The sequence below is a fragment of the Mustela nigripes genome, chromosome 6 (genome assembly GCF_022355385.1).
Source record: "Mustela nigripes isolate SB6536 chromosome 6, MUSNIG.SB6536, whole genome shotgun sequence".
Taxonomy (NCBI): Eukaryota; Metazoa; Chordata; class Mammalia; order Carnivora; family Mustelidae; genus Mustela; species Mustela nigripes.
The window spans coordinates 12,100,687-12,111,886 of record NC_081562.1 but is presented as its reverse complement, the minus strand read 5'-3'; the positions used below and the strand labels follow the sequence as shown (position 1 = coordinate 12,111,886).

At 46.0% G+C, this 11,200-nt stretch overlaps 1 protein-coding gene across 5 annotated transcripts in view; it reads left to right on the top strand.

The window, feature by feature from the left end:
* The first annotated feature begins 2,219 nt into the window (after nt 1-2,219).
* Nucleotides 2,220-11,200, top strand: part of HMGXB4 (HMG-box containing 4) — a 28,273-nt gene continuing 19,292 nt past the window's right edge. The window contains exons 1-5 of one of the 5 annotated variants that reach the window (XM_059402147.1): nt 2,220-2,565; nt 7,168-7,266; nt 7,921-8,039; nt 8,314-8,392; nt 9,157-10,112. In XM_059402147.1, coding sequence (XP_059258130.1) covers nt 7,236-7,266; nt 7,921-8,039; nt 8,314-8,392; nt 9,157-10,112 — 1,185 coding nt within the window. In that variant the 5' untranslated portion in view covers nt 2,220-2,565; nt 7,168-7,235. Of the gene's footprint in view, nt 2,566-7,167; nt 7,267-7,920; nt 8,070-8,310; nt 8,393-8,499; nt 8,615-9,156; nt 10,113-11,200 lie in introns of those variants that run through there. The other 4 variants (XM_059402146.1, XM_059402148.1, XM_059402151.1 and 1 more) reach the window with 4 other exon arrangements.

The window sequence follows — 11,200 nt, the reverse complement described above, 5'->3', positions numbered from 1 at the left end:
TGTTTTTTTTTAACATTTTTTTTTAAGATTTTATTTATTTATCAGAGAGAGAGAGAGGAAGAGAGCGAGCACAGGCAGACAGAATAGCAGGCAGAGGCAGAGGGAGAAGCAGGCTCCCCGCTGAGCAAGGAGCCCAACGTGGGACTCGATCCCAGGACGCTGGGATCATGACCTGAACTGAAGGCAGCTGCTTAACCAACTGAGCCACCCAGGCGTCCCAGAGGATCACGTTTTAATAACAATCCCCACCTCCACTCCCTCCTGGTATCCCTTACCCTACCTGGCATTTTGATCTCTACCTTTGATCACCACCTAACATGGTCCCTATTTATTTATTTTCTGCCCCCCACCCTAATTAGAATGTAAGCTCAGGGGGGAGGGGGGCTGGGGGGGGCAAAGACTCTCTGTTTTGTTCATTGTTCTCTTCTGAACACCCAGGACAGTGCCTGACGCAGGCCATGCTTCCAATCGGTATTAGTTAAATGAATGAACGTACACACAGTGATACAAGACTCAAGGAAGGCAACGGACTGAGGAAAGATGGACTTCAGGTCTTCAGGAGGTTAAGATGGGCAATAACTTGATATGCCCAACCTCAGGTGGGATAAAAGAAGGAACTGGACAAACGGGACACTGAGGCAGGCAGTGTCCCCGCTACTGATAGAGCTGGGTGGACACCTATTGTACTTCCCTACCTAGCACTCTTTTCCCCATTGACGATGACCTCTGATTTTCCTTGAGTTCATCCTGCTTTGGCAGGGGTGAGCCTGCGACCTGATTTAGCTCATCAGCATGCCCCACACCTTTGCTCATAGTGATTGAGGGTGCAATTCAGGCAACGAGAGCCTCCCAAAACAAACGGGTAGAAGAAACTTCCTGTCCAGGGACACGGGTGGTTGGAAGGATGGCCAAAACCAGAGGCGGAATCATCACTTGGAACCTGAGAATAAAGCCAACTCAAAGGAAAGCACCTCTGTCAAGAGACTTGAGTCCTCCCTGGACCCAGCCATGCCCCCAGGTACTAGACATTTCAGTCATGTCAGCCAATAGATTCTCCTTTGCTGGTGTGTTATTTTAAACTGGGATTACATCACTCGCAACTGAAAACATCCTGACCGATACTGAAGAACAAGGGGCGAAATACGTTCTCATGGTTCTTCAGTACATCAGAGGGAAGTCTAATGTCAGGCAAGGTGTCCCAGAACAGCAATCTCATATGTTTTGGTGAAACCTATTGACTATCTTTCCGGTGAGTGGGATGGAACCTTTATTTACTATTCGCAGCTACCTTTCGGGAATAAATTCAACCACTCTGAATGTTTCTTTGAACATCTCAGCATCTCACAACTGAAAAGCAATGATTAAACAGAATCCAATATTCTACTCAGCGCAGAGGGAGAGAAAGCTTTACATGGTAAAAAGAGCACTGAACCAAGAGTCCAAGGCTTCTAATCCTTATCCCATCGCTAACAAGCAGTGTGTTCTAAGGCAAATCATCTGCTTCTCTCGGTTTTAATTTCTAAATCTGCAAATTGAGCAGCATTACTACATCCCCTTCAAGCACCCATCCGATTCTGGACTGGAAAGCCTTCTAAGATAGGGATTCCTAATCTTTGATAGGCTCTAACCCCTGAAAAACACCCATGTGCACAAACCCCTAATTTTGCACAGTTTCATGGGGTTCATAATGCTAGGAACCAATCTAGATCTCCAACCTCTCCATTCTCCAATAACTAAGGCCCTAGCCTCTTCTTGAATTCCTTTAGCAATGGGGATCTCGCTACCTTACAAAGTAGCCAAAGAAGAATGAACTGCTCTAGAAGAATAAGTTTGTCTTCACAGAGAACCAGGATCTTCGCACAGTAATTTCCAGAGCCAGTCACAAAAACCCCTCTTTCTCCTGTGTGTGGCATCTCTTCATTTGCCTAAAGACAGTTTCTAACTTTTAAATGCAAATAATTTGTGAGGAGAAATGCAGAGGATTCGCCATGGAAGTTATTTTATGATGCGTTGTTAGAAAAATATGTCCTTCCACCTCACCCGAAGTATGCCAGCCACCCAAACATAAATGCCAAATTCCAAACAAGCACCGCTGCTATTAATCTGCATGATCTAGGTTTCGCAGAGAGAGAATTTAGGTACAAAAATATCCCGAAGGAAACAGCAGGGTCTTGTGGAAAGAGCGTCCATTAAGAATCAGAAGACTACCTGTGTGCGGTTGGGCAAGTCACTTAACCTCTCTGAGCCTGTTTCTCATCTGCAAAATGTGACCAAACCTACCTCACAGGGATGCCGTGAGGATTAAACGCTATAATGTTCAGAAAGCTTCCAGCCCAAGCCTGGCCCCACCGAAAATTCTCAGTCAACTCGGGTTCCCTGGCTCAGCCAGCGGCGCGCTTCTTTCGATGCACTCGGCACTCTGACAGGAGCGGGATTCCCCTTCCCCAGCCGGAGTCTGCGCTCTGGGATCGACTGAGGCTCCCTGGCCGCTCGCGCTTTTCTCTCCTTCTCCAAGATGGCGGCGGTCGGCGGCGCTGAGGCGGGATCCGGGCGAGCCGAGTGAAGGTAGCGGCGAGCGGAGCCCCCACGAGGCCGGCCTGGGCCCCCTCCCCGAGGCGGCAGCGGCCCCGCCCCACCTCCACCCGCCGCTTGGGCCCGCGACACCGCCGCTGGGGCGCTTCAGGCCCGGTGCGGCCTACCCCAGAGGCCGAGCCGGGGACTGGAGTAGCGGCCGCAGTCCGCCCCCGGGAAGGGGCTGGAGCGGGCCGCGGAAGGAAGGCGGGCGGGAGCTGTTCAAATGGGGAAGGCGGGAAAGCTGCGGGGCCGGGAGGGGGCGTGCGGCCGCCCCGGGGGCCTGCGGGCACGGGCCGCCCCTCCCCCTGCCGGGGCCGTCTCCGCCCTCGGGGGCGCCGGGAAGCCACCGGGGACGCGGGGACCGGGTCGGGGCCGCGGTGCGGCTCGGGACCCGAGGCGCGGGGTCCCGGGGCTGTCAAGGCGAAAGGGCCACGGGGCCGGTGCGGCGGGAGGGCAGGGCCCTCGGCTGGCTGGAGAGGATGCGAGGAGCTTTCTTCTTTTCCTCTTCACAGAGCTTTGTTGAACTAGCTGTTGCTGCAAAACGGCCGGGAGAATCCCATTGGTTTGCGTGAGGACCGCACAAGCGGTGGTCCTGGGGGCTCTCTGTATAAATAACCCGGTGTTGTGTGTCCTTTTTGCGGGCGACCCAGTTGGAACGTGCCTTCGTAGTGCGATCTCCGTACAGGCCCGTTTCCCCCAACAGCTATTACTTGTAGATTTACTTTATATTATGCATCAGAGGAGCACCATCTCCCCCCTCTCTTTGCCGGTTAAGCAGGTGGCTGATTATATTCCCTTATAGCAGAACAAATTAAAAAAAAAAAAAAAAAAACTCAAAGGAAAGCCTGTTGATTGGACAAAAGCTTGTCAAAATTTGTATTGGTGCGTTTTTTGGAAATGTGTGTTGCCAGCCGATCTGTGCGGTGGTCGTGGTTCCGCTTAGCTGCCTTGCAGTGATAGGATTCAATCCCCGTCCCAGGCTGTCGGATCTCCGCAGTTTCCAGAGCTGGCAGGGGCTGTGAGTGCTGCAGAGGTAGGTTCCTGGAGAAGGGAGTGGCAGGAATTCGGAGTCTCGGTGTTCTGAGATTGGAGGAGATCTCTACAAAAATGACAGGACAGCACCTGCGCTCTCCCAGAAGTAAACAGTAACAGCAACAATTTGGAAACTGGCAACAGCTGGATGTGCACCTTCCTTCCTTTTTCTACATGGCCAGGCAATGGGAGTTCGTGGAGGGAGTGCTGGAAGAGAACCCCGACTCTTGAACAAGGCTCTCATTCCTGGACTAGACCCGGAATTCAGGATTTTGCTTACTGCTCAGATCAGGGGCTTAATATGTTCCCTCTTTTTCAACACTCATTTACATTCCGGAATGAAGAAGCTTGTTAGCGATTGCTGGGGCTCAGATTACCTCAAACAAATCACCTTCTGAAACTCTTTTTTTTTTTTTCCCCAATAATTATCATTTGGATCTGCAAGATAAGAAAATACTATGCCTGATGATTTTCGCATTTTCATTCATCATGTTGGTAATCCCGAAAGCTGTGCCTGAACAAAATGCTTCTCTACACGTGGAACAGCAGCTCCGCCTCCCCTTTTTCAGATCCTGAAGAAGAGTCCCAGAAGAGCCATTCAACAATTTGCACATTGCATGAGTACACGTTTTTTGTGATGGCATGTTTCTGGCCTCCATACCCAACATTAAATAATGAATTTTCACGAATGTTGTCATTTCTTAGCACACTAAGAGGAATATAATCGTAAAACTATCCCTGCCTCTTGAAGTTGACAACATTGAATTCTATACACTCCAAAATGATGGAATTCAGGAGAATGGGTTTTAATACCTATTTTACTTTTGCCAACATTTAATGTAATTATGGCCTCTGCTTTCTAATGTGAAAATCAAACCTAATGTTTTTCACTTTCGTTAATCCCACAATGCGCTGCCTAACCCTAAACTCTGAACTTACCATGGATAATATTCAAGACCTGGAAAGAATATCAGGGGGTCATTTGATCCAATATAAATGTTGTCCTAACTCTGCCTTTCTTCCAAACTATTGCTTGAGACTTCTTTATCTGGTTTCATCTTTCCTTTATGAGTCAGTAACCAAAACTAACCCCTGAGCTGCAATAATATCTTGATTTTAAAGAACCTAAAAATTCAAGGTCCATCAGCCTGCCCAAGCTGTGAGTGGCGTAGTCCATTGCATTCAATTTCAGTTCTTTAAATTCTTGACTGCTCCAGTTCTTTAGGGAACCAGCCTTGCCTTCAGGCCCCGCTCTTTTTTTTTTCTCTACAGGTAATTTAATCCTGTAATTTCTAAAATGCTTTTCAGTGTTTTAATGACAATTTCAACAGCAGCAGGCGTAATTCCAATACATAGTGCTCAAACCAGCACGTGTTTTCTCTGTTGCCTGTGCCTCTGAAGATCAACTCCTGATTTCCTGTTCCTTTTCACAACTTTTTAAATCCACTGGTGGTTTTTCAGAGCAGTCAGTTAAGAAACCATGAACATTTTTTTGTGGTTCAGAGGTCACATCATGGTTTTCTTTCTCATACTGTCTTCGGAAATGCTTATTCCTGCTCTGACTGTTAGATTGTTCAACTCTGTTTTATATCAGTTTTGATGTTACTAAAAAGAAAGCTGGCCTGTAAGTCTCAGGGCCTGCCTTTGCTTCATTTAGAAGTGCATTTTCTTGTTGTTGACGATAGGTTAGTGGCCATATTTATGACATTGAATGTTTAAGAGTATTTCCTTATCAAACATTTGTAGCCAAAATTTACTTGGCATGAAAACATTTAACTTCAGGTCTCAAGTTGTGGCATTTCTTGGCATTACCAGCCTATGAAAACTAATGGGACCTATATACATTTTTCTAATAAAGTCAGTATATTGTGCCAGTGAGAGGGCATAAGATTTTCAAATGAATGCACATGATTCCCTATGACATTCCCCCTTCCTTCACCACTTTTGGAGTCAGCACCTCTTGTGTGGAAAAGGGAGGGCAGTAATTTCTGTTTGAGAAAGTTGAGAATGCTGGGGCATGAAAAACTAGCTACATGATGTACGTTGCCTCATATTTCTACATGAGCTCTGACCTTAAATCCCCTTCATTTCCTATGAAAAGCCCTCAGAGCAAGCAGTTCTCTGGCTTATCATTAAAATAATTCAATCCCTTTGGTTTCTTTGCTTCACTGTAGATTCTCTTAGCTTTGACCAAGTCCATTCTTCCTTCTCCTTCTCAGGGAAGTGGAGAAATGCTTTTTTATGTTACTTTTCTTAATGTTCCTTATAAAACATTCTTGGTAATTGCTTTTTCTCTTTGTTTGTTCAACTTAGGCATGTCTGCGCACTGGATTTTATCTGACTTGTGCAATTAAATCTTTTTTCCTTTCGTTTATTTTAAATGTAACTCTTAGGAGAGTTTCTCTTGTTAATCAGATTTTCTTTCACAAGAGTTACATACTTCAATATTAACCATACCCACATGAAGGGACTGGCAATGTCTCACTGAAGAGCCCTTCAGCATTTCTAGATTCTCCATGTAGTGATGAAGGTAAAATAAAATGTAAATAAATAAGCAATCTGATCACCTTGTAAGCATTTCACTAACCGGATGAGAACATTTTCAATATATTTAGAATGTCATTCTTAAATTTCCTGTAAAGATTTCCTGTAGGATTTGTGACATTGTCTGTCCTTAAAGTACCTGAAGAACTTTACCTTAGAGTACAGTCTGTGTACTCTATGGCTGTGACAAGTCTGTGGCTTGTCATTGTCAAAGTCAAAGTGACATATAGACTTGAATGTCCAAAAAACTGTTTTTAACAAATTCAAAATAATATTTAGAACATTTAAATTACAAGAATTCTTCAAATCAATGAAAACCTTAATAATCATAAAAATTTCACCACCAATGGTCAAATGATAATTCTTATTTTCACCTAACCTTTAAAAAAGGCCTGACAGCCTTGAAAGCTGTCATGTGACCAACTAATGGAAAAAGTGTCCTTGCTTTTACATGTCTACAGTTTTAAGCAAATTCATATAGGCCAACAAAATGCATACCAAAAAATTACACTCTAAATGTCTTTACTATCCCTATGATGTTATCATCACTTCTGTTTAAACTGTAATACAATAGATTTTAGCCTGTCACCAATCCACGTGGTAGGACTTTATGGTCAGGAATGTTTGCTGTAATCTGTCTTCCTCTGCATCCTGCTTTATCTGTGCATTTTGTCACCATATTGAACCCGTCCCTCTGACTTAATGTCAGTATTTGCCATCTCACTGTTGTCAGTCCTGTTGGCATTTCAGGAATTCTCATTTTGAGTTATTTTTTATTACATGGGAGGTATTCTATATACTTCACCAAATCATAACTCTAACTCATAAATCAAATCAAATTAAGCCCAGTACCACTTCCTGCAGTTTCAACCCCAGTATATTTACAAACAGAATGAGGAGGTGACAAGACACTCCCTGTATCTTGCTGCCCTTGGATCACTACGCATTTCCATCTGGAAGTTTGCTTCTCCACAGTGATTTCGCATTACAGGAGGGTTTTCCTTCTTTGTTTCTCAGACCTGGTCCTGTAGACCGGAAGGAGCCTGGACACAGTGACACATTCACAAAGGCCCTGCAGGACCGCCATGGCTTATGATGACTCCGTGAAGAAAGAAGGTATGACCCCTTAATCTGAGCAGCATTCCAAAGAGGGTTTCCTCTTCAATCCTTGCAGCCCATGGACATAGAGACCAGGACTGGCCACCACAGCCTGGACTCCCAAGTGATGGTCCAGAGCAGTATTCTGACACCCAGCCTCCACATCATCCCCCAGACTGGGCCCATGGAAGCGAAAACCAGGACAGGGTTCCAACCTGAGAGTCTGAACTCTAAGTCTCTGTAGTCTATTGGGGCGATCCCCTGCAGCACTCGTGGTCCTTGCCAGCTCCAGTGTGCAGGAGTCTGGGGATAGGAATCACATTTTGGACTCCCACAGAGCAGCACAGCACGTGAATCCTTATTCTTTTCAGCCTTACCTCTGCAAGTCTGTGTCCACCTGCCAAATCACAACTAAGAAACCATGTCTGAGGATGCACATGGGGCCTTTGCATAGCGTGGAAGCATTGTTTCTTCAGGTTTGGTTCTTGTATTTGCAGCCAGGTCATCAAGAAATAGTCTTGTCCCCCTGGATCCTAGCCAAGTATTCCAGTGGACTTGTTGAGATGTGATTTTAACTTGGAAATGGAGGAACTATTGCATTACATACGTGGTGGTCTGGTTGTCACTTAATTGCCTTTCTCCTTTCCTTCCCCAAATGAATCTGGCTTTCAGATTGCTTTGATGGTGATCACAGCTCTGAGGACACGGGACTAGCCGCTGGCCGAAGCCAACGAGAAAAGAAACGTTCTTACAAAGATTTTTTAAGGGAAGAGGAAGAAATCGCTGCTCAGGTCAGAAATTCTTCCAAGAAGAAGTTAAAGGTAAATTCTAAACATAGGAGTTAGGAGAGTTTTTAACCATCTCACGTCCTGTTTCCTAGTACTGGAAGAAAGAAGCGTGTTTTTAAAACTTTAAAAGAGAAACATCGTTCGCTGTCTACTTTTAAGTTTTCCTGTGTTTTACTTTGTTTTCCAAAGTCAGAAATCAAAGAACAAAATTGGTTCCAAACTGCTGTTGCCTCATCATCTTACTCAGTGGTCAATTCTTCTTCCTCTTCAATTCCAGGATAGTGAGCTTTATTTCTTGGGGACGGACACACACAAGAAGAAGAGGAAGCACTCCTCTGATGATTACTACTATGGAGGTAAGGAGGGGAAGGGGCAGCAGGTGGGATGAGCACATCACTGGTTCTTGGAGTCGGGGTAGGGGAAAGGGATCCAGATGTTGCTGACTCAGTGGCCTATTTAACAGGACAGTGGTTCTTGTTCTGAGTGCCGATAAACCAGTGTGAAGGAGGAGAGAGGTGGAGGGCTGGTATTTTGGAGGATTCAGCATAGAAGAACAGTCTTCATTTGTGATACACCAGGTACCAGGTTCCTTCTCCCCCCAATCATCCACTTATCTTCTGCCCATTGTTACCTAGCATCCCTTTTGCCATATGTAGTCCTGGGCCCTCTGGCCTGCACCTGTGGGTTACCTCTCAGTCCAGTGCCTATCCACTCAGAAGACCAGTTTTTCTTAGCTCTCTTATGCGCACAGCTGATGAGACTAACCCTTTACTAGAACGGGCTTGTCCTGAACGTGGAAGCAAATGACACTCTGTCTGCAGTGTAACCTAAACTGTAACTGCTCGTAATCCCGCAGCTTAGTCCGTTCTTCTGGGTCTCCCCTCTCTGGCTGCTGTGAAGACTCAGTGAAGCGAACTCAGTGGCAAGAACTGTGTCCAGGGTCAGGCAACATCTACTGAGCCAAGAAGGACATGGGCGTCATCAGGAATCAGTGGAAGGGCCTCCCTCAAATCATTTCTCTTAGCCTCTTCCTCTTGTTAGTTGAGTTTTTTTGGTGAGAGAGGAAATTTGGTGGAAGTTGGTTTGTCGTGTGGACATTACTCTCTTTGATTATTTCCAGACCTTTCGTCTTTGGAGTCGTCACAGAAGAAAAAGAAAAAGTCCAGCCCGCAGTCTGCCGATACAGCCATGGACCTGTTGAAAGCCATCACTTCCCCGCTGGCAGCAGGCTCCAAGCCCTCCAAAAAGACGGGGGAGAAATCCTCTAGTTCTTCAAGTCATTCAGAGAGTAAAAAGGAACACCACAGGAAGAAAGTAAGTGGAAGCAGTGGGGAGCTGTCCCTGGAGGATGGTGGTTCCCACAAATCCAAAAAAATGAAACCACTCTATGTGAACACAGAGACACTGACCCTTCGAGAGCCCGATGGCTTGAAGATGAAACTGATTCTTTCACCAAAGGAGAAGGGAAGCAGCTCAGTTGATGAGGAGCCTTTTCAGTACCCCTCTCAACAAGCGACTGTGAAAAAATCCTCTAAGAAATCAGCTCGGGATGAGCAAGGTGCTTTACTCCTAGGACACGAGTTACAGAGCTTTCTGAAAACAGCCCGGAAGAAGCACAAGTCCTCCTCAGACCCGCGTTCCTCTCCCGGCCCCGAAGGCTGTGGGGCGGATGGCTCCCAGTTCCCAGAATCCCACAGTGCTAACCTTGATCTTTCAGGACTGGAACCTATTCTAGTAGAATCGGACTCGTCCTCTGGTGGGGAGCTAGAGGCTGGGGAGTTAGTCATCGACGACTCTTACCGGGAAATCAAGAAGAAAAAGAAGTCCAAGAAGAGCAAAAAGAAGAAGGACAAGGAGAAGCATAAAGAGAGGCGGCACTCCAAGTCCAAGAGAAGTTCAGGCCTTGCAGCGGCCACCGTGGGAGAGGTCGCAGTGGCGCCCGGCCCTCCTCCCAGCATCCCCCACCCTGGAGCCGCTGCCCCTCCCCAGCCACTGCCCAGCCTCCACACAGACGGGCATGGTGAGAAAAAAAAGAAAAAAGAGGAAAAAGACAGAGAAAGAGACAGAGGAGAAAAGGTAAACCATTTTTTTAAGTGCGGTGGTTAAGAGATGATAGTAGTAAACAGACTTGGAATTAGGCAGCTGAGGTGAACAGCGGGGAGCGTGGCGAGGCCAATCTGATGGAATGACATGAGATGTAAAATAGGGCCAGTGGCCGAGTTTCTCTGGTGCAAAGAAGGAGCAACCTTAATTTTTCCTGGGTTTTCTTAATAGAGTTGTTCTCCCATCATGCTAAGCGTAGGTTTAGGGATCCCGTTGAACTTGGAATTCACAGAAGGAGCCAAACTTGGTTTCTTTCACTGAGCAGCGCTGTCTGCCTGGGGCAATTGAGAGAGATGAAGAGGTATTTTCTGAGTTCATTCTGAGAAACACATCTTCAAAATGAGGGAAATAATGACTAAGTTCATGGGACAAGTTAGTGGCTTTGCACTAACCTCCGTGGGTCACTTACTGGTATTCTTCCAAGTGTCAAATGCATGTTCTTTCACTATGTGAGTGCTTCCTGTTTGCTGGGCCCAGTGTTGCAGTGGATGGAGAGAGGTGCAGAGCTGGGCAGGACATAGCTCCTGACCTCAGGGATCACACTGATTGCTGAGGCGATAAGAAAGAGAAACCAGCCACCTTGGTTTAACTTCTTTCCTGCAACTCGAGAAATCTTCTAGCAGCTGTACTTAGGGACTGGTGACCATGTCATTAAAGGTTTTCTGTAAAAAATAAGCTACCCCTTTATTATCAAAGTAATATATTAATTTTATAAAAATTTAGAAATTCATGGGGCGCCTGGGTGGCTCAGTGGTTAAATCGTCTGCCTTCGGCTCAGGTCATGATCTCAGGGTCCTGGCATCGAGCCCCGCATCGGGCTCTCTGCTCAGCGGGGAACCTGCTTCCTCCCCTCTCTCTGCCTGCATCTCTACCTACTTGTGATCTCTGCCTGTCAAATAAATAAATAAAATCTTTAAAAAAAAAAAATTAGAAATTCAGAGTCGGAGAAGGAAAAAGGTCAGAAAGGTCCGTTTCACCACGTAAGGACAACCATTTTCTTCCCTTTTTTAGAGTCCTTGCAAAATAAAATGTCAGATAAAGTCTGAAAGAGGAGCTACTAA